The 23,457-nt window shown below is 40.5% G+C and overlaps 1 protein-coding gene across 3 annotated transcripts in view; it reads right to left on the bottom strand.

Annotated features, from left to right (window-relative positions):
- The window catches only part of LOC102456456 (macrophage mannose receptor 1-like), a 63,047-nt gene that overhangs the window by 27,394 nt on the left and 12,196 nt on the right, over nucleotides 1-23,457 (bottom strand). For all 3 annotated transcript variants that reach the window (XM_075922475.1, XM_075922474.1, XM_075922476.1), the window contains exons 6-19: nucleotides 22,388-22,531; nucleotides 21,296-21,478; nucleotides 20,933-21,090; nucleotides 19,028-19,141; nucleotides 17,194-17,309; nucleotides 15,787-15,935; nucleotides 12,727-12,926; nucleotides 12,204-12,325; nucleotides 9,546-9,633; nucleotides 8,047-8,191; nucleotides 7,293-7,328; nucleotides 7,024-7,193; nucleotides 3,246-3,313; nucleotides 811-911 (exon numbers count right to left, since the gene is read on the bottom strand). In XM_075922475.1, coding sequence (XP_075778590.1) covers nucleotides 811-911; nucleotides 3,246-3,313; nucleotides 7,024-7,193; nucleotides 7,293-7,328; nucleotides 8,047-8,191; nucleotides 9,546-9,633; nucleotides 12,204-12,325; nucleotides 12,727-12,926; nucleotides 15,787-15,935; nucleotides 17,194-17,309; nucleotides 19,028-19,141; nucleotides 20,933-21,090; nucleotides 21,296-21,478; nucleotides 22,388-22,531 — 1,794 coding nt within the window. The remainder of the gene's footprint in view (nucleotides 1-810; nucleotides 912-3,245; nucleotides 3,314-7,023; nucleotides 7,194-7,292; nucleotides 7,329-8,046; nucleotides 8,192-9,545; nucleotides 9,634-12,203; nucleotides 12,326-12,726; nucleotides 12,927-15,786; nucleotides 15,936-17,193; nucleotides 17,310-19,027; nucleotides 19,142-20,932; nucleotides 21,091-21,295; nucleotides 21,479-22,387; nucleotides 22,532-23,457) is intronic.

Genomic DNA, 23,457 nt, shown 5'->3' with positions numbered 1-23,457 from the left:
TGGGGATTTAAATATCCAGTGCTTCATTTGCCTAATCGCGTAATGGTGCTCCTCAAAAATGAGATCTACAGGATCTTTCAAAAAAGCCTGCCATTTTCAAAAGTACCACATCTAGACCGTGGTTTTACATTCGAAATGGTGCTTTTTCAAAAGACCACCATTGTGCAATTATGCAAATGAAGCACAGGATATTTAAATCCCCACTTCATTTGCAATTTTGAAGTGTCTGATTTAGATCCCTATGTCGAAAGAGGGATGTAGTCTAGAAACAGCCAGAGAGACCAAGATAGATAGATATGCATATCTAAAATATATAGTAAGTAAAATATTTATAAAGTATTAATAATCAATTTATGTTCTGGTAGTGTGGATGGGTCCTACTTTATGAACAACAAGAATACACGGAAGAGACTGTTCTTGTCCTAAAAATCTTATGATCTAAATAAATAAAACAAAGTGTAGGAGAAACAAAACGATATTGTCTCTGATTTGAGATGGAAACTGACACACAGAGTTTAACTGATTTGCCCATGATCATACAGAAAGATCTTTGAAAACCCAGTAACTGAACTACATCTTTTTGCTTCCAGTCTAGTGCCTTTTCCACAAAAAATTAGATTTTAAAAAGTGCCTAAAATGCCTTGTAGTGTAATTTTGTGCTCCATAGGCATTTTGATACTTTTGAAAATCCCACTGAATATTCAACCCACTTAATATACTAAATGACTTTGCATGAAATATGTGTATCATGCACACTCTTGTATCACACAGTGCGGGGTTGTTAGGACTCTGAAATATTGCTGTACTCACCTGTATCGGTATATATGACCACACAGTTTTCATCATCATTTGCAAAGGTGGGTTCATTGGGAGCCCAGGCTACATAGTTTACTGGAGTTCCATCCATCCAGCTAAAAGAAACAATGTAGCAATTGTTAGTGAATAGACTCATTTTCATTTTAAGGCTACATTAATCCATTTGATTTTATGTTATAGAAATTCTAGCTAAACAAGTAAAAAAGCAGGTTGGTGAACTTGGCATTTGAGTAGGAAGAAAGTCTGAGACATAAGCCCTAGTACCAGAGACTAAGGTGATGGTCAAATCTTTGCTGATAGAAATGAAAACCAGGTTGTGAGCAAGACACAGGCATGCTCACAGAATATAACAAGTAGAGGGCTGAGACTGCAGAAACACACACATTCCCAAGAAGTGCTAGGCATAGAATACTCACACAAACAAATTCCACTAGGGTGGTACCAGAACACTCCATAGCAAGTATGATAGGGTATGTCTACACTAATCCTCTAGTTCGAAGTAGGGAGACTAATGTAGGCATTCGAAGTTGCAAATGAAGCCCGGGCTTCAAATATCCCGGGCTTCATTTGCATCTTCCCAGGCGCCGCCATTTTTAAATGTCCCTTAGTCCAAACTCTGGGCCCGCGGCTACACACGGCACGGAGTAGGGAGTTCGAATTACGATCTCTAATTCGAACTACAGTTACTCCTCATGGAACGAGGTGTACTGGTAGTTCGAATTAGAGATCCTAATTCGAACTACCTACTCCGTGCCATGTGTAGCTGTGGGCACGGAGTTTGGACTAAGGGACATTTAAAAATGGCAGTGCCCGGGAAGATGCAAATGAATCCCAGGATATTTAAATCCCGGGCTTCATTTGCAACTTCGAATGCCTACATTAGCCTCCCTTGTTTGAACTAGGGGGCTAGTGTAGACATACCCATACAGACACACCTACAAAGATAATGTCAACACCCTGAACCCTCCTAAAGATAAAGTCAGGATAGTGTGATGGATAGAGATTAAGGATGCCAACCCTCCAGGATTGGCTGGGGTTTCCCAGAGTTGGCATAGATTTCCCAATGACTGTTGAAAAAAATTCTGGAGTTTTAAAGAAAATGACATTATGTCACGGAGCAAAAAATCTGCCTGAATAGCTTCAGTCAGAGTTGGACAACCTAATAGAAATGTTTTGATCAAACCAACATGCATAAGGTAGTGGGGAGCAATATATAACTTTATTGTATTGGAGTGCAAATGAAGTCTCAGAGAGTATCTTTGTTGGGGATAATAGAAAGTCCCACAATTAGCTGAACCAGTCCATTGCAATGGACTTATACTAGTGTACCTGTAACCACTGAGCCAGGATCTCAGGACTCTGCTTTCTTGACAATAAACCTGACAAAGTTTCTTCACTACAAATTGAGTCTGTGATTATCTGACAGTTTAATCAAGGTCTGCTGTTCCAAATATCTGTGCAGAGATGGGGCAACACACAGAGAACAGACACATACACAGCCAACATCTAACAGCTTTATGTGTGGCTTTCATAAGTATTATTGGAAATAATAAGACTGAAGTCCTGGAGTTGAAGTAGAAAGTATTCTATTGGGTTTTTTTAAGCTTACATTATCACTGTGCTCATTATAACGACATTCATTTAAATTATAACAGCTCAATGTTAAATGACTATCAAATATGCATATTATTTAGATAGATAATCTAATATATTTCTCATAGATACATTCTATTTCCCCATATGCATATTTTTCAGAGTTCACTGATCAAAACATATCACTAAAACAGCTAGCTGAAATAATTACTTGCCTATAATTGTTCTCTGGCACGTTCATCTCTTTCGCTGCATCTAGACTGGCAAGTTTTTCTGAAAAAGCGTTTGCTTTTGCTCAAAATCTTGCCAGCTGTTTATACTGGCTGCTTGAATTTCTGCAAAGGCACTGACGATCTACTGTCCGAAATCAGTGTTTCTTGTGGAAATGCTTTGATGTTCCTGTTCGGGCAAAAGCCCTTTTCCGGAAATGGTTTTGCGCAAAAGCGTGCCGCCAATCTAGACGTGCTTTTGCGCAAAAGCGCATTGTTATAGCGATAACTCCGGGATAACTCTTTTGTGGAAATACTTTTAACGGAAAAACGTTTCTGTTAAAAGTAATTCCGGAAAATCATGCCAGTCTAGACGCAGCCTTTAGGTTTTTGGAAGGTTCCTCAACTCAAAGGCCTAATCTATTGGCAACAAGCAGGTGTATTACTTAAATATTTTTATTTATTTTAAAATAGAAAAGTTATATTCTGGAAACTTTCTTAGGTTTGATCTCCAAACCAAGTTTGCCCACATTTGAAATTGAAACTTTAGTGGCCTCATTAGGAGCAGGTTTTCTAAACATAATATTTGTTGTGCTATTGTCTACAATCCTGGTATTATTTACTTACCTAAACTTTTTATCAAGGCTCACACTTAAACCAATATAGCGGGAAACCGCATTCCCATAATAGAAGCTCTAAAACAAAAATAAATTTTTAATTAAATGTAACAAAATAGCTATAATTCTGAGTTATTGTTGATTGTACAGCATGTGTAGTTGGCAATGATTTATTAACTTGCTGATGGTTGAGACACTCAGCCATATAATGGATTATATCTGAAGAATTTTGGAAGAGTGCTCTGAAGTGCTGGTTGAAAAATTCCCATCACAACATTTTATCATTATTGTCATAATATGACTTTTTCTGCAATATGGAAAGGTTTTTTTTTTGGGGGGGGGGAGGGGAAGAGGATTCATTATAATAAAATGTCCTGATTTTATCTGAAATAGCCCAACATTTTATCTTTTAGATTTTCAACCAAAACAATGGAATTTTTTTTGAAGGAAAATGTCAAAAAGTAATTTCCCAATCAATTCTTACTCTCAGTCGTGTTGGTTAAAATGCTCAAAGTGGTAAATCCAGGGCTCTCCTCCCCTTCTTTGACCTCACCAGAATTTATGTAGCAAAACAGCAAAGAAAAAAACTCTTTCAGATCAAGACAGTAACTGCGATTGTATTTGGAATGAGGTTTCAGCAGCTCCTTTTCATTCCATGGTTATATCAGTTTGAAAATTTAACATGTGCTGACAGTTCAGTAACTCAAGTTTGGATTTTGCATGCCCATTATAGTCAAAATTATCATAGAATCATAGAATACTAGGACTGGAAGGGAACTCGAGAGGTCATCAAGTCCAGTCCTCTGCTCCCATGGCAGGACCAAATACTGCCTATACCATCCCTGATAGACACTTATCTAACCTACTCTTAAATATCTCCAGAGATGGCGATTCCACAACCTCCCTGGGCAATTTATTCCGGTGTTTGACTACCCTGACAGTTAGGAACTTTTTCCTAATGTCCAAACTTCTTTGCTGCAGTTTAAGCCCATTTCTTCTCGTTCTATCCTCAGAGGCCAAGATGAACAAGTTTTCTCCCTCCTCCTTTTAGATAACTAAAAACAGCTATCATGTCTCTCCTCAATCTTCTCTTTTCTAAACTAAACAAACCCAATTCTTTAAGCCTTCCTTCATAGGTAATGTTCTCTCGACCTTTAATCATTCTTGTTGCTCTTCTCTGGACCCTCTCCAATTTCTCCACATCTTTCTTGAAATGCAGTGCCCAGAACTGGACACAATATTCCAACTGAGGCCTAACCAGTGCAGAGTAGAGCAGAAGAATGACTTCTCGTGTCTTGCTCACAATACACCTGTTAATGCATCCCAGAATCATGTTTGCTTTTTTTGCAACAGCATCAAACTGCTGACTCATATTCAGCTTGTGGTCCACTATAACCCCTAGATCCCTTTCTGTCAATACTCCTTCCTAGACAGTCGTTTCCCATTCTGTATGTGTGAAATTGATTGTTCCTTCCCAACTGGAGCACATTGCATTTGTCTTTATTAGACTTCATCCTGTTTACCTATGACCATTTCTTCAATTTGTCCAGATGATTTTGAATTATGACCCTATCCTCCAGAGCAGTCACAATCCCTCCTACCTAGTTATCATCTGCAAACTTAATAAGCATACTTTCTATGCCTATATCTAAATCATTTATGAAAATATTGAACAGAGCTGGTCCCAAAACAGACCCCTGTGGAACCCCACTTGTTCTACCTTTCCAGCAGGATTGAGAACCATTAATAACTACTCTCTGAGTACGGTTATCCAGCTAGTTATGCACCCACTTTATAGTAGACCCATCTAAGTTGTATTTGCCTAGTTAATTGATAAGAATATAATGCAGGACCGTATCAAACACCTTACTAAAGTCTAGGTATACCACATCCACGGCTTCTCCCTTATCCACAAGACTTGTTATCCTATCAAAGAAAGCTATGAGATTGTTTTGTCATGATTTGTTCTTTACAAATCCATGCTTGCTGTTCCCTATCATCTTGCCACCTTGCAAGTGTTTACAGATGATTTCCTTAAGTACTTGCTCCATTATCTTCCCTGGGACAGAAGTTAAACTAACTGGTCTGTAGTTTCCTGGGTTGTTCTTATTTCCCTTTTTATAGAGGGGCACTATATTTGCCCTTTACCAGTCTTCTGGAATCTCTCCTGTCTCCCATGATTTTCCAAAGATGATAGCTAGAGTCTCAGATACCTCCTCTATCAGCTCCTTGAGTATTCTAGGATGCATTTCATGAGGCCCTGGTGACTTTTAGGCATCTAACTTTTCTAGGTGATTTTTAACTTGTTCTTTTAAAATTTTATCTTCTAAGCCTACCCCCTTCCCACTAGCATTCACTATGTTAGGCATTCCTTCAGACTTCTCGTTGAAGACAGAAACAAAGAAGTCATTAAGGACCTCTGGCATTTCCAAGTTTCCTGTTATGGTAGTAACAGTAGTTCGGAATAGGAAGCCTAGTCCGAACTACCTAGTTCGTGCCGCGTGTAGCCGCAGGGCACGGAGTCTGAACTAGCGGACATTTAAAAATGGTGGCGCCCGGCAACATGCAAATGAAGCCCGGGATATTCAAATCCTGGGCTTCATTTGCAACTCCGGTTGACTACATTACCACCCTAGTTTGAACTAGGGTGGTAGTGTAGACATACCCCTTTTTTCTATCTTTTCGACACAGCGAATTAGCTTCCTTTTGGGCCCTTAATAATCTCCCTTTGAAAAACTGCCAACTCTCCTCAGTTGTTTTTCCTCTCAGTCTTGATTCCCATGGGACCTTACCTATCAGCTCTCTGAGTTTACTAAAATCTGCCTTCCTGAAATCCATTGTCTCTATTTTGCTGTTCTCCCTTCTACCCTTCCTTAGAATTGTGAATTCTATGATTTCATGATCACTTTCACCCAAGCTGCCTTCCACTTTCAAATTCTCAACCAGTTCCTCCCTATTTGTTAGGCTCAAATCTAGAACAACTTCCCCCCGGTACCTTTTTCAACCTTCTGAAATAAAAAGTTGTCTCCAGTCCAAGAACTTATTGGGTAGTCTGTGCCCTGCTGTGTTATTTTCCCAACATATATCTGGATAGTTGAAGTCCCCCATCACCACCAAATCTTGGGCTTTGGATGATATTGTTAATTGTTTAAAAAAAGCCTCATTCACTTCTTCCACCTGGGTAGGTGGCCTGTAGTAGACTCCTAGAATGACATCACCCTTGTTTTTAACCCCTTTTAACCTAACTCAGAGACTCTCAATACTTCCATCTCCTATGTCCATCTCCACCTCACTCCAAGTGTGTTCATTTTAAATATATAAAGCAACGCCTCCTCCATTTTTTCCCAGTCTACCCTTCCTGAGCAAGCTCTACCCTTCCATACAAACATTCCAATCATGTGTATTATCCCACCAAGTTTCTGTGATGCCAACAATGTCATAATTGTTGAGTAAATGACATTATGTTGAGTTTAACAAAGGTAACAGCTCTAGAAGTTAGCAACTTTGCACTCTCCATTTCCCTTTTTATAGAGAAGATGAGGACTTATCAACACTTGGAAATATACCAAAATAAGTGTTCCAGAGTACATATTTCAGAACATTTCCAACTACAGGTGAGTCCTGACCCTCACTGGATGTTATTTTTTAGGTGCAGATAGGATGGTATAGGCAGAGATATGAGATAAGAGTGTACACTTTCCAAAGTTTCAGAAGCAGATAGTGAGATGTGTCTTCTGGGTATGCTGCACTGAATTACCCATTTCTGAAGCAGTAACTATATTTCTTACATATTTCCACAGAAACTTTCTTTCACTTTCACTCTCAATGACAACAAGATCTCCAGAATTCTTCTTGCAATACTCTCGGGCTTTTTCCATGTGCAAAACTTCAGAGCTGAAATAGTACTCCTTGTCCTCATATATAATCCATCCATTTTCACTGGCTTTATATGAATAATCTGCAAAATAAATAATGAAGGCACACACAGAGTATTTATAGTACAGGTTAGATCATGATATGGTAACATTTTTCTGGTAATAGGAAGTACAATACGTACCAAATGAGGTACTTGGTTCAGGTTTTAATGTTGCTCCTGTAAAATAAAATAAAATCTGAATATGCAATATCTCTCATACATTTTCTTCACACACATTTATTATACAGGAATTATCATTTTAATGTGAAATAAGAAAATAAACCCCAGCATTATTTAATATATATATGTTTAATTTTTGGACATACAATTAATAAGAATATAGGACAGAATGGTTAATATTCAGCAAGGTATAATTCAGGCCCAAACAATGGTTAAGTTTAAAGAACATATTCATGTCTTTAAAGTGTCAGATTTCAGATATTCATAATGCAGAGTATAAACCATAAGCTACCTTCAAATGTGTGTCCTGAAACATGTTTCAGGTGCTGTAATCCATGACTCCTATTTAGAGTGAAATGGTATCTTCATTTAGATTGAAATGAGGGAAGTGTTTTGCTGTACTTAAGCATATACTAAGTTTCACTATGTTGTCATTGAAATCCTTTCCATCATGTTTGGAAGTTGCAACAGCTAATAGATGTTAGCATTTAGTATCCTCCCCGCTCCTTAACAGAACCAAGAGTTTTCTATTAAATTGGTACTGGATGACCCTGCTGTTTTGTGGTCTCCATCAGGCTATGATGGGTGAGTGAAGTAAGTCATGATAGAAGGGGGCCTTTTGCTCCTATATATATATATATATAAATTTAATTCAGAGGTTTGAATTACCCCTTCTCCCTTTGACCCACTAATACAAAGAAGGACGTCATCCTACCTTTTTTTATTTGACAAATCCAGTCGCACAGTTTTTCACAGAATAAATTGCTCCACTGCATACCACTGTATCCATAGACCACTCCACATTTTTTATTCCCGTCATCATAATCAGATTCTTCATCTTCCCAATTTTCATAGTTGACCTTTGTTAGAAACATAGCTCTGTGACTATTTCTTTCAAAGAAGAAAAATGGTTGTGCTCTGCCTGACAATGGCAAAGGGACCCAGCTTGATTTCAGCTCTTAAATCATACATCCTTTGGGACTGTAAAGTCTGGGACTATTTAAGAAATGGCATACTCTGCCCTTGCCAAGTGAAGGAGGAACGATCCTGTGACTCTCCTGAATGATTTACAAGCCACATTAAAGAGTCAAAGGAGTTTTGACTATCCCTATCAACAAAGAAACCAGCCAAGACATGGGCTATCGAGATGGAGCAATGAGGGACAATGGCCTAATTTTGCTGCTATTGGGATGGGGTAGGGTCTTTCTGTTGAATGGTTCAAATCAAAGTTTTCATGGGACAGTGTAGTAATAATTGAGATTTCTATTAAATAGGAGAAAGGTGAGAAGACTTCAGTTGGACCTGTTGTATAAAATGATTTACAACAGTAAATACAAGATTAAGGTTAATGTTGATAGAATGAGGGTGCCATGACTTTTAGGCATTGCCTTTTTACCATCTTTGTTGGCACATTTCCACTTATATGCAAGTGTGACCACATCTAGACAGTTATCTTGAGACCAGACAGCTCAAAAGTATTCTGTGTAGACCTACTATGAAGGGGTATGTCTACACTACCCTCCTAGTTCGAACTAGTGGGGTAATGTAGGCATTTGAATTTCCCGGGCTTCATTTGCATAAGCGGGGAGCCTCCATTTTTAAAACCCCGCTGGTTCGAACCCCATGTAGCGCGGCTACACGGGGCACGAACTAGGTAGTTCAAACTAGGCTTCCTAGTTCGAACTACCGTTACTCCTCATGATTGTTCCCTACTGAGCATTTTCAAGTTCTTTCTCTTCTGGCTAAAAGCATCACAAGCAATACAACTCCTGGTCCTTCCTAAATATGACCTCCTCAGTGGGGCAAAGTCTTGTACTTTGTACTAGACTTTCCATCTGCAAACTAAGATACTGAATTTTATTTACAAGGCCCAAAATATTTGACATTGATATTGCAAGGAATTCAAGTTCTGCATCTGCTCCAACTGATAAGGTTGGAAATCTCTTCATGGCCCTGACAAATATTTTGATTTTCCAAAGCAATAAGAAATCTTTGGTGCTTATGCAAAGAAAATAATGCTTGGAGTGAGCTGTTTAAAGCCACTGAATTATGCAACTACAGTAACAAATGTATTGCCTCATGTAAATGCTGTTGGGGATCATGCTGTTAAGGTGGAAGGAGGACATAAGTAGAGTCGGGTTGAGTAAAGACTGCAAAAAACAATAGGATAAATTCAGAATATTCAACTCTGGTGCAAAACACTGAATTACTCACTGGAGAGCCATCACTCCAAGTATATCCTCCATCAGGATCCAAAGCACTCAAACCCATCCAATATGGTATATAGTAATGATCTCTCTCCCTAGATATTATTTCATAAATATAGAGGAGACAATTTACATCTCAAAGCATACGTACCATTATACACATTATACAATTTAGTACTCACACCATGTCAGTAAGTTTGAATGTTTCTTATTAAATATCTCTAATATGCCTTAAAGATGTAAGAAATATTTTGCTTCCTTAACATGCTAATATAAATTACTTAATTTCCAGCATCCACAGAAAAAGCACTTGTATGGCACATGGTAGCAGACCAATTGTAATTTTTTTACAGGAAAGTCTCCAACTGCTAAGCTATCACCTTTGTTACATTGAATTGACAGTAAATGCAAATTAATATCATAGTCCTGCAAATAACTTAATAAAAAAACTGTTCCAAACCAGTGGAAACAAAAGAGATTTGATATTTTTAACCTCAGTCTTTCTTGTTGTTGTTGTTCATTTAGGATCCTATTTCCTGCAGATCAGTGTCACATTCTTCCGTATATTTCAGACACTTCATCTCAGATGGCTCATTTATAAATTTGCAGTTAGAAATTTTCAGCAGTACCCAAGAAGGCCACTCTTCATAATACCATCACCCCCCTGTAAACAGAGCCACAACCTGAACATCACCTTTGACACCTTGGGTTTTCCTCCTCCCACATCCAAGAAATTGAAAAGCCTAATTCTTTCCTCAGAACTTTTTGAACAATTCCTTCCTATCTATCAGGTCCAGGTTCTAATTATACCTCACCATTGCAACCTGTGCCTCTCCAGTTGTTTTGATGCCCATCTTCTTCCTCTCTACTCACAATGCTCTGCCAAAATCATCACTTCCACTACTCAGTATCCATGTGCAGATTTCTTTTCTATTCTTGTGTGGAATAAATGTTGTATGTGCACCAAGGCATGTGCAAAGTTGCACCACAAATAGAAACACAAAACATAGCTGTGGGCACACTGCTAATCAGCTGGTCAGCATTTGAATCTCTCCCAATTGGCCTCACAAGCACACAGCTTACAGAGAACACTGCTAGCTAGGCCACTTCATCTCCTCTCTGAGTTCACCAACTCCCAGCTCCTCACTGATCTGCATAGCAAGTCTAACTATTTTTCCTCACTTTAAAAGGCCTATATCACTTAGCCACAGAGGGCACATTTGGCAGTACTCCTTTCCCCTCTCCCTTTACACCAGTGACACCGACCTTGATGCTCCTTTATTTTCCTTTTCTCAAAGGGTACATCTACACTAGCCCCCTAGTTTGAACTAGGGAGGCTAATGAGGGCGAGCAAAATTGCTAGTGAAGCGCAGGATTTAAATATCCTGTGCTTGATTACCATTTTACCGTGGCCAGTTGCCATTTTGGAAACTGACTAGCCCAAAGTAATTGCCCACGTCTACATGTGGCAGAGAAGCAGGATTCCGCAGTAAACCCCTTAGTTCGAATAAACTGTTACGCCTCATGGAATGAGGAACTTCAGGCTAGTTAGTTTCCAAAATGGCGACTAGCTGGGAATATGCTAATCAAATCCCGAGCTTCATTAGCAATTTCAGTCGCCCTCATTAGCAATTAGGGGGCTAGTATAGACATACCCATAGTGTGTTTCCATGCTGCCTGATGTGGGGAAACACCTCTCAATCCATTTGCATAGCCACCACCTTGCCTCATCTAACTCCCTTCTCAACTACCATCTCTGCAATCTTGTAATACATAGACAGGAGAATAGGAGAATAAAATATTAAAAGGAAATCAGAACCACAAAGACGTACAGATGGTTAAACTGACTGATGACATATTTTAATAAAACACTTTCATGCTTTATTTATCACCCTCACTTATTTGATCAGTTCTAAAAATTCAAGATTGTACGGCCAGATCTATACTTACTGGCAGATCGACACTCCAGAAGTCGATCTTCTGGCTTTTGATTTAGCAGGTCTAGTATAGACCTGTAAATGGAATGCTGAGGACAGGTTTGGACAACATTTGTACAATTCACAGTCACGAGAAGTAAGGGAAGCTGATGAAAATATTTGCTCCTATCAGCCTCCCACTGTGTGGATGCCATCATGCCAAGTTTGGCTTAAGGTAAGCTGACCCCAGCTGTGTATTTTATGTAGCTGGAGTTGCATACCTTAAACCAACCTTCCACATCTAGTGTAGACCTGGTCTAGAATCTCCAAAGACAGGGACTTACCTTTCACTTTCACCTCTCTACCATATTCCTGGGTTCAGTCAATAAGCAATAAACAATAATAACAATACATGTTTGTTGTTTGGATGTATTGCTATTCTATCTTTAATTAACTCCGGACCAACTTTTACTTGCTATTCTATCTTCAATTTCTCCAGACCAAATGATACTCAGAAATCTGCACAGGTGAGAAATCTGGTGCCCAATTTTGTTTTAAGATAAAGTTCAAATGATACCAAAGCCCATACCCACTCCTTTTAATGCAACACAAATGTTTATTTTTGAATAAGAACCACAATCGCAATGTTTTGCTTTTCAGATGAAAGGATCTCTTTCAGAAGGGATATTCTCTGTTATTTTCATGTAATTCATTTCAAGTGAAGGAATAAGGGTAATGCAGATACTCACAAGCTCTTTATTACATTTTGCTCTTCTTCACTATGGATAGCAACCAGATCTCCTCCGATAGCTCTACAAAAATCCCGAGCCTCAAACCATGTTCTCATATGTGTTGGTCCTTTATGAAATAGCTAAAAAAAATTGTGACATTCAATATTTGTTAGGCATAACAGAATTAAGAAAAATCTGCTGTTAGTCCATCTTAGTCTCCATGCCTAACACCACCAGCATTCATCCATTGCACTGTGACTCTGCTGCCAAAGTCTTGGTTCATACCCAGGTCATCTCTTGAAATTTGCTACTGCAACCTTATCTGGTCTTCCCTCTCTGAGTCTCTGACAATCCCTGCCATAGTTTCAACTGTGTTTCATCACTTTCTCCCTAGACCATTTGGGAACCTTGAGGATAAAAGGAGCTATGTAAATGCAAGTTGGTGCTGAGTCACTTTTAGTCATCTGTCTATTCTATATTATCTGCATTTCAGGATTATAAGAAAGCAAAAGTACTTCATGTTCAGGGGTTTAATACTTACTTTGAAGCATGAGCTACTGTGGATACTTGAATGCCATCCATCTGGACATGAGGGGGCAGGAGTTGGTATTGGAATGGGAGGAGGAGTTACTCCCTCAGCCAATTGTTTGCAGAGAAAGACTGATTTCTCCTCACAGTTCACAACATCCCATAATCCAGCAGTAATTCCAGTCCTCATGGCAACACAACCTGGCTCCTTTCCTTCAGGACACATACAAAAAAAGAAAACTAATAGTTTACTTTTATTAATTGAATCATCTCTTCCCAAAGTATGTACTTATTATTCTGTTTATATTTGTAAAAAAAACTATGTAGCTTGGCTTTTGCTGCAGAATCCAAGTGCCACAGTTTTATATGTTCAGTTAGCATACACCTATCAGTGCAGCTGAGGTGTGACTTAAATAAATATAATCGATACAGGCAGTCCCCGGGTTACGTACAAGATAGGGACTGTAGGTTTGTTCTTAAGCTGAATCTGTATGTAAGTCGGAACTGACGTCCAGATTCAGCCGCTGCTGAAACTGATCAGTTTCAACAGCGGCTGAATCTGGACGCCAGTTCTGACTTACATACAGATTCAACTTAAGAACCCCAGGCATCCCCAAGTCAGCTGCTGCTGAAACTGATCAGCGGCTGATTCCAGGAAGTCCGGGGCAGGGGCTTCCTGTAGTCAGCCACTGGTCAGTTTCAGCAGCGGCTGACTTGGGGATGCCTGGGGCAGAGCAGCTGGGGTGCTGCTGGGTTGGTCCAGTAGCGCCGCCGCTCCTTGGCGCTACTGGACCAACCCAGCAGCTCCCAAGCTGCTCTGCCCCAGGCGTCCTGATTCAGCCGCTGCTGATACTGACTAGCAGTGGCTGAATCAGGACGCCTGGGGCAGAGCAGCTGGGGTGCTGCCGGATTGGTCCAGTAGCGCCCAGAGCGGCGCTACGGGACCAACCGGCAGCGCCCCAGCTGCTGTACCACAGATGTCCGGAGCAAAGCCGTGGAGCACGGGGGCAGCGGGGCAGCCCAGATGCGCCGTGGCTGTCCTGCTGCCCTCGGGCTCCGTGGCTTTTCTCTGCTTTGCTCCCCCTCTCCCTGGTCTGCAGACCAGAGGGACGGGGAGCAAAGCCACGGAACACGCGGGCAGCGGACAAGCCAGACGCGCCGTGGCTGTCCTGCTGCCCTCGGGCTCCGCGGCTTTGCTCTGCTTTGCTCCCCCTCGCCCTGGTCTGCAGACCAGGGGGACGGGGAGCAAAGCGGCGGAACACGTGGGCAGCGGACAGCCCAGACGCGTCTGGCCTGTCCGCTGCCCGCGTGCTCCGCCACTTTGCTTCCTCTCCCTGGTCTGCTGGAGACCAGGGAGACGGGCCCCGTTCGTAACTGCGGATCCGACATAAGTCGGATCCGCGTAACTCGCGGACTGACTGTAGTGAAGATTTTGATCATGAGACTTCACAAAGACTTATACAGAATTTCACTCACAAATATGGAAGATTAATTAAGCCAACTCTCAACGTCCCAAATAACAAATGAATGAAGGAAAATTCATGTCCATCAGAACAAGCAGATCCAGACAGTCTATTAGGAAGCAATTTCCAGCACATCCAGTTTAAAGCGTTAATTCTTAGTACCAATGAAATAATTTAAAAAATATAGTCAGCAATTTTGTTTGTTTTATGCCAGCAGACTTTCAGGAAGGCTCTTTAATTTTTAGATCCTCACATTCTGACTGTTCAAAAACATATCATGTGAACTTTCTACTTCATTATCAAGGGGGCTGCCTCCACAAGGATAATATGGTGGAAGTCTTTCAGAAGAAATTGTTTATTTACTGATATACACAGTTTGAGGCTACCTGAAATTATTCATAAATTTAACATGAATTCACTGAATGCTTTTGGTCCAAATCCTGTTTTTTAAAGCTAAATTCATGCAGAGAGTTAGGCATATTTATAAAATAGCCAGTGGAAAAGGTATGAGGTGCTAATCCACTTATAACATTAAGCCCAGTGGTGAGTGCACTTTCCTAGGATGTGAGATACCCTACACTGCAGGGGGAGATGGGCTTAAGATATGCAACTTCATAAATAACATAGCTGTCGTTGATGTACTTTAAACTGAGCTTGGCACTCTCTCCACAGTGGGAGGTCAATGGGAAAAATGTTCCCATTGATTTCCCTTATTTCTCGTGACAGTGAGGAGTACCAGCACCAAAGGGGGTGTGCTGAGCATTTAATTTAGCAGGTCTTTAGTAGACCCACTAAATCGAGCCTCAGAAGATCAATCACCAGAATGTCGATACTCTGGTAAGCGGAGACATGACCCCAGTCTCTTCTGCCGAAGAAGTTCTACTTTATATAAATAGTCATCTAAGTTGCTTGTTCGACCATCGGGCAGGGTTCAGATACCAGGCTGATGTCAATGGTCATGTCAAAACACTTAACAGAGAGGACATCTAATCCATGCAACAACTAGTGAATTATGTGTCTCCATGATCCTCCTATGGAGGGGCAGCCTTGATTCATTCCATCACACCAGGATGACAAACGTGGACATTGACTTTTACAGTTATTTTTCAAGTGGCCATATGAAACTATGGCAGGCCAGGAGGATTCTCTAACAATCAGGCTGTAAAGTCATTCTCATTCTTTGTCCCAACTATTTTATACCAAGTGGAACATATTCAATAGGAGAGAATGTGAAAGCCATTTTCAAAATTAGCCTACAGCTTAGTGGTTAAAGCACTCACTGAAAATGGGGGAGATCTAGATTTAAATCCTGGTTCCAGAGTGGGGATTTGAACCTTATCTCCCAGGTGACTGCCCTAAACACTGGCTTTTGATTTGGGGAGAGGTCACACCAGATCCACCTCCAGATCTATTTCTGAATCTAGTACTTTTTTGAATGCCCAGAAACAAAATGTTTAGGGTTGAACAAAACATGTACCTTCTTAATTTGCTAAAAATTCTGGAAAAAAAATAGATTCAGTTCAAATCAAACTGATCTTTTTTCCCCCCGGAACTGCCTGCAAACCAGCAAAATATTCTCTCGGTGGTCCCCTCACACAGCATGACATTACCGGGCATTCCTGAATTCCAGTGAGTAAACAGAACTGCGTCACCATCAGCCCACTTGAAAGTCCCTGGTTCCTCAACATCTGAAAGAGCGATCCAGAAATATTTCCTGGGACTAAACCCAACCAGGACAGTCAGGAAAGCTTGTTCATATCTAAGAAGGAGAAAAATAAATGTCAAATCCATTTTAAATCAAGGTTGTGTCACACTTTGTCCATTTCATGCTATCATTCATAATGCAAATGCTGGCAATATTATAATGGCATATTAATTTATATCCAGAGCAAATTCTGTTACTGACACCAGCCAGGAAGCATAGTAACTGTAATACTTTCATCATCTACAGTTATTCCTTTCTTCTTTTGTACTGTAGAAGAAAGAGCAGTAATCTGCAATAGTTTGCAGATTTTATTTACTCAACATATAAATGAACATTGCAGTTTTAACTGTGGTGTGATGTTGTTTTCTTCGTTTCTCTAGCACATACAATGCTGTAAGAAATGGTGATAGGTGCTCTATGCTTCCCTTTATCTGTGATGGGCAACCTAGGCTATTGGACTGCATGAGTGGCCCTCCTTCACCTCAGTGGGCCACAAACTTGCTGTGACAAAGATGTTCTCCCAGGATAGGGTACTTTTGCTAACTGCGCTTGCGTGCCTAGAATTTGTGAGATGAGCCAATTGAACCATAGATGGCCTGTGGTTCAATGCAGAGGGAATGCACAGCTCTTAAAGTTAAAGTTGTGTGCAATCAGCACGCACATCAGTTTCGTATGTCCTTGCTTTATGTTCGTGTCACTTTAGTAATACTGGTAGGAAAAAAAACCCAGAAGAATCTGGCAGAAGTAAATAAAATATCTTGTGGACCACATATAGAACTCCAAAGGACCACATACATCTCTTAGGCTGCGAGTTGCCCTCCATTGCCTTATATAGACAGATATTGTGTCCCCTACTCCTGCAATTTTATCATGAGTTGTAGGGTAAGGCCAGCTTATGGAACCATTACAATATGAGAGAGTCTCAGCTTTATAAATAGAATAATATGAAAGTTGCTAGCCCTTCTGGTTGCAGGGAAAGGCTTGAAAATGTAAACTGTAAACACTGGAAAACTGGAAGAGAAATAAATAGTACCCCAAAGGTATTACTTTCTAAATTTGAATTTTAGTGGTTGGCAGAACCGCAGAAAGACAGTATCAGTAGATTCACCATCTTTTACTTTTTTGTTAAAACAAGAGTTAACTGTCTTCTGAGGTTCCTTGTAATACTGTTTTGTGTGATCTTATTCAACTCTGCAATGCTATTGCCAGTCAATGAATTATATCTGTCATTACTGGTTGTACATTTAGAACATAGAATCTTTGGTCTTCCATTCTTCTCACAAATTTGAAAGCAAAGGCGTCTTTTTCATACCTGTCTTTCACAGTGACTAGGTAGCCTTTGTTTTCTTCACAGATGTTCTTTGCTTCTGAAAATGTCACAGATGTCTCTCTGACTGAGTAACAATAAAAACCATGTCTTATCCAGCCCTGTCAACATAAACAACAAACACAAATGAGATATTATCAAGTTGTGAAGTTACAAAGCACTTGATAACTGTTCACTACACTTCTAAAAATTTATATTAATGCAGTACTCATCCGTGAAATTAAACTAAGAAACAGTGAGAGGGTACATCTCCACTAGCCCCCTAGATCAATCTAGGGAGGCTAATGAGGGCAACCAAAATTGCAAATCAAGCCCGGGATTTAAATATCCCGCGCTTGAGTTGCATGTTCCCAGCCGGTCGCCATTTTAGAAATTGATTAGCCCGAAGTAACTATTCCTCCTGCCATGAGGTTTACCAGCTAATTCAATTTAGGGGCTTTAAATTGGAATCCTGTTTCACTGCCGCATGTAGATGCAGGCAGTTACTTTGGGCTAGTCAATTTCTAAAATGGCTGCCGTCCGGGAACATGCAAAACAACCACAGGATATTTAAATCCCGGGCTTGATTTGCAGTTTCAGTTGCCCTCATTAGCCTCCCCAGATCGATCTAGGGAACTAGTGTAGACATACCCAGAGGGTGCGTCTAGACTGGCAATATTTTGCACAAAAGCAATCGCTTTTGTGCAAAAACTTGCCAGCTGTCTACACTGGCCGCTTAAATTTGTGCAAGAGCACTGATGTTCTAATGTAAGAATTCAGTGCTTGTTGCACAAATAGTTTGATGCTCCCACTCAGGGATAAGCCCTTTTGCTCAAGAATACTTGCACAAGAGGGCCAGTGTAGACAGGCACCTTAATTTTTTGCGCAAGAAAGCCCGATGGTTAAAATGGCCATCAGAGCTTTCTTGCGCAAAAGCGCGTCTATACCGGGCACGGATGCTTTTGTGCAAAAGCACTTTTTGTGCAAAAACATCCATGCCAATCTAGATGCTCTTTTGCGGAAATGCTTTTAACAGAAAAATTTTTCCGTTAAATGTATTTCCGCAAAATCATGCCAGTCTAGATGCAGCCAGAGAGAAAAAGAATGTGATAATCAAAAATCACGAGGGAGCACTAACACCTCCTTGGACATATGTTGGGACTGCATCTCTAGTTGCTGGAGTGGAATCCACAGTGATGTTTTTGTGGATGTCACACATTTTGCCTAGGAGTTGGTGGGAATACATGGCCACAAGCACTGCACAGTTCTCCTATAAAGCCTATTAAATATGACTGTTTGTTTATGCTTCACTAAAGGCAAGCTGTACTATTGTTTTTCTTCCTTCATTGCTGCCAGTTATCAGCAATTTCAGCTTTGACCAGTGCAAAATATTCTTGGCCTTCTGAGTTGTGCAAGACCTAGAAAAATACTAATGCTGCCTGCAGGCTGACTTACAGAAAACAAAATTATTGTTGTGCAACTGGGTGATGCAAAATCATAATGGAGCAATGATTATTAAGTGATATATAGCATATGACTCACAAATGACCAAAACTGCATAGGTCTGTTCAATTCAGAAAAGAGAGAATTAAGATAAAGGGGGCACAAATAACAGAAAAACAGAATCAGGGAATATTTTGTTTAAGTAAGGGAGCAATTTTTTCCCAGTGATCTAAAATTTATCAATGTACCTAAATTATCAACTTGCTTGAATAAGAACAGCAAGCTTTGTCAAAAGTAGTTACCATAGATTGCATCTTAAAAGGCAATATAATTTTAAAGGTGCAAAACCAATAAGTGAATGTCCTTCATATATTACCATATGTATGTGTGTACTTACTTTCTGGCAGCCTGGGACAATAACCTCAACTACTTCAGATTCTTCTGTCAAAGGTTTCATTTTACAGATGTAACCAAGCTTCTTTTCACAAAGGTCATCTGCCCAATAGCCATCCTGAACAGGACAAAGAAAAGAAAGGAATGCCAAGGAAGAAGGATTAGCTCTTTAGAACTTCCCTCACTACTTTTCCCCACACCCCAGAGTTTTCCTTAAAAAGGCTCAGAGAAAATAATAACCAGACTGAACATTGGCTCATCTCCCAGCAGAAACCAAACCACTGTTTGGCATTGATTTGGCTCTTTCAACACCCTCCACACAACTACTGGTCTCTCTGTTGTTGTCCAGGCACAAGAATAAAAGCTCTGAAAATTCAATTGGATGGCTCTCCTGCTCTGACCAGAAGTTCATTAGCTTATTAGATCATATTTGTGTTGGGTGCATATCCTCTGAGTTCACAGAGTTAAAGTGGTATTTAGGAAGGCTTCAGTGACTGCAGAGAATGAACACATTCTAGTCTAATCTATTCTCATCTGTGCAGTATCCGAGCACATGACAGAAGTGCAATGTGTGACGTGACTAGTCTCGACCATGGTACAGATTATTCTTTTTTTTTATCTTCTTCAAGAAAAAAAATGAAATATATTCAAAAGTATTTATTTAATGTCAGCTTTGCTCTGCATATTTACTACTGAAGGTAAGTCAAAGGACAAGATGGTAAAATCTGAAGCAGTTCTTAGTACCTGTAGGAGTTCTTCCTTGGCAGGCCTATGAATGAAAGGACATTATAGTACATTAAGCTAAACCACAGCACGGCATGTTCCTGAAAATAAAAACACTCGTCCAAGAGACCTATAGGAACATCTACAAGGGTTAAGTCAGAATCTAGCAAAAGGGGTTGGAGAAACATTTTCTCAATATACATAGACATATCACAGTTATCCAGATTGATGGGAATTATTAGTCTTGGTCTTATAGGTACATTTTTAAAGAATATAATAAAGGCAAGCTAGTGCTATAGGCATCACCGGGCAAGAAAAGGGGTGTGTGGCAGTTGCAAATCTCACAATGCATCAAACTGAGCTTTTCAGTAAAATATCTTCATTTTTTTCCTTTAAAAACTGCAAAGCAAGGATGGGGAAAACCAAAGTAAAGTGAGAATAAAGCAACAGAATAGGGTTATAGTTGTCCTCTCTTCATATTACCCCATAATGGCACAAAAGGTATGGTGCCTTTCCTGATTAGGAAGCTCCTGTTACAGGGGCTTTTTCATAAAAGATCACCACTTGTGCAAGGTATTTTACAGAGAAGTAAAGAAGTCCCTGCACCGAGAGTCTTATCGCCAAGAAGATACCACTTGTGTGTGGCTGCTTGGTGCTCTTTAATCAACTTCCCTAGAGCAGACCAAGCCTTGGTGTGGATGTCTCCTTCTGTTAAACCTTGCTCGTACACGTGCAGAGCCGCCACTCTCACACTGTGCGGGCTTCTGGATCAAGGCCAGAGAACTGCATTTTTACAAAACCTAAATCTCCAGACACAATAACTTCAGAAGTTATGGGCCTCAGATTAGAACCTTTTCCCTTGGACAATGAGCTAAACTACAGGAATCCCTTAGGCCAGGCACGTTACACTGTACCAGGCAGAGTGCTTGCCACCACATAGAAGCTTAATAAAAATAGCAATGTGGGGCGGGAGAGGGTAGTAGAGGCAGCGGCAGCAGCTAGCTACACGAGCCTATATCCAAGGAGTCCAGGACACTGCCAGCCACACTGCTATTTTGAGCATCCAACCTGTAGCAGACCTAGCATGTCTCTATCTACCCACTCTGGGAAGTATGATCCCGGCTGCAGTGTAGATGGACCCTTGACAGAAAACCAGCTAGTACTAGTTAGAGTTAACTGCGTTTACCTCTCCCTTCATAATGACACAGTCTTTTTTCCTGTTGTTTGTGTTGGATGGTTCTTCACGTAGCCACTTGGTGTATGTCACAGGAGACCCGTCACTCCATTCAAAATACATCTCAATCCTGAGGTCATTCAAACCAATCCACAACTCATCTGTAGGCTCTAGAAAAAAAGACAGAGTTATGGATGAACTCCATATCTTTTAACATTGTTATTAAATTTCATGCCTATCCCTGAGTGAGTAATGAAGATGGATCTATGTTTTGGGGCTTTATGACTTTACTGTCATTGTCAGAACTGCAAAACTGATCCTGGCTACATCATAAACACGTATGCAGCTCCAGTGCTGCCCTGTAGCAATACTCACTGTACCCAAGCTGGGACACCGTGAAGCTGTACTCTTCGATGTTGTGGATGCTCGCCAGACCGCCACCCTCCTTTCTACAGGAAGACAAAGCGTCTTTCCATATTTTGGGTGTTCTGTAAATCGTGTAACAGTGGCCTGAATAGGGGATCCACCCAGTGGAGCATTTAATAGGCCTGAAGTCACCTAAAAGAAAAAAGAAATGTTTCAAACAATTATTCAGAAGAGCAATTGAAAGAGGGGGGGAATGAATGGTTCTGGCTACAGGGGCAGGTCTCTTCACTCATTCTACCAGTGCAGGACAAGCTACATCTATGCTGCAATAAAAAACCCAGAGCACAGCTGTGGCAGACTTGGGTCAGCTGACTAGATCTTGATGGGTTTAGGCTAAAAATTACTGTAAAGAAATGTTCAGAGGGGTAGCTGAGTTAGTCTGTACAGGATAAGCTTAAAAAACAAATAGTATGGTAGCACTTTAAAGACTAACCACCTACATGTTTCGTTAGTCTTTAAAGTGCTACTATACGATTGCTGTATAAAAATGGTGATTGGGCAGGATCCCAGGCTCTGAAACTCCATGAGCGGATGGTGGTGGCTCAGAGCATGGTCTCAGCCTGAGCCCAACCATCAGCACTATGTTTAGCCCCACACCTGAGCTACATGAGCCAGTTCAATTGACCTGGGCTTGAAGATTCAGTGGAGCAGTGTTTTTATAGCTATGTAGAGGCACCCAGCAGATCTCAGAAGCCCGGTGAGGGATGCACTCCAGGTCTGCCCTATTGCAGCACATGGTCCCACTAATACACTCTGCAGACTTCAGCATACATGCAAAGACTCAGGAAACTGACTAGGCCCTCAGGTCAGGACTCTGAGGGGGCTTCTGTTCCTGGAACTTTTTCAAAGTCGCTTTAGTGGAGCAGTATTTAAACGCCTACTTTGAGAGACATGACACTGTGTAATTCTTCCACATTCGTGCACAACTGGCCAAGGTGCCTAGCAATGTATAAAGATGCATTCCTTTTTTGTCTTTAGCTCAGTGCACAAAGGAAATCTGCAGTTTGAATTAACATCTTTTATTTTCATTGTCCAGCCTACCTGAGGGAATAATAAAGGAATCCAAAGAGGAGTTTCCTTTTTTGCAGATATAGCCATGTTTCTGATCACACTGCTGGTTTTTCCATCTCCCATTCCCAGACTGGAGCACTCCACAGATTTTTTCAGACTCGAGAGATGGACTTCCTTAGAGAAACAGATACAAAAAAGAGAGAATCTTTGTATCAGCATTTTACATTTTCATTTCACCAACCAAAGGAATGATTGACTGTGGTTCTTCTTGCCCTAAGAAATTAATTGCCAAATTTGCTAATAATCATCACTTTAAGGACAGAAGATTCAGAGTTCAATTACTTAGCTGACCAACAACAGGAATACTATAAAGTTATCACCCATTGATCAAAATAGTCTGACTACAACAGGATATCTATATATTTACCTCCACGTGCAACCCTCTAGTGAGTGCGTGTTACAGGTCCCCCTTAGCTTATGTGTAGACTGCTTTATTTCTGAAAGAGGATATGCAAATTCCATGGAATTTGCATATTTCTTCCGATCTCACTTTCTAAAGTGGAGCTTTCGAAATTGGAAGTAGTCTGGATGCAGTGTGTTCGAGGAAAAAAATGCTTTTTCGAAACACCGTTCTTCCTTAAAAAATGAGGTTTATGTGCGTTTATTTTAAAAAGGTTTTTTTTTTCCAAAAGCACGGTGTCCAGACTGCTTTCACTTTTGAAAGCTCTGCTTTCAAAAGTGAGATTGGAAGAAGATATACAAATTCCACAGGAATTTGCATATCCTCTTTCAAAAATAGAACATAGTTTAGACATACCCTTTGAGTCCTGTGATGGGGCCACGCCCCTCAACAAATCCCATTGCAGGAAATCTGAGTCTATTCAAGACCTACATAGCAAGCTATATCTCAGGCTGCATCAAATCATACTTTTAGGTCAGGAGGTTTCTGATTCCTGCGGAACTTGCATATCCTCTTTCAAAAATAGAATGTAGTTTAGATGTACCCTTTGAGTCATGTGATGAGGCGCTTGGCCCCTCATTATAGGAAAGACTGTGGGCTGGGCAAATCTGGCTGAGAGCTCCCCTCCCCCACAGCCTTG

This window comes from Pelodiscus sinensis, chromosome 2 (genome assembly GCF_049634645.1).
Source record: "Pelodiscus sinensis isolate JC-2024 chromosome 2, ASM4963464v1, whole genome shotgun sequence".
In the NCBI taxonomy this organism is placed as follows: Eukaryota; Metazoa; Chordata; order Testudines; family Trionychidae; genus Pelodiscus; species Pelodiscus sinensis.
Note: the sequence above shows the minus strand (reverse complement) of the source record. Positions and strands in the feature narration are given on the sequence as shown.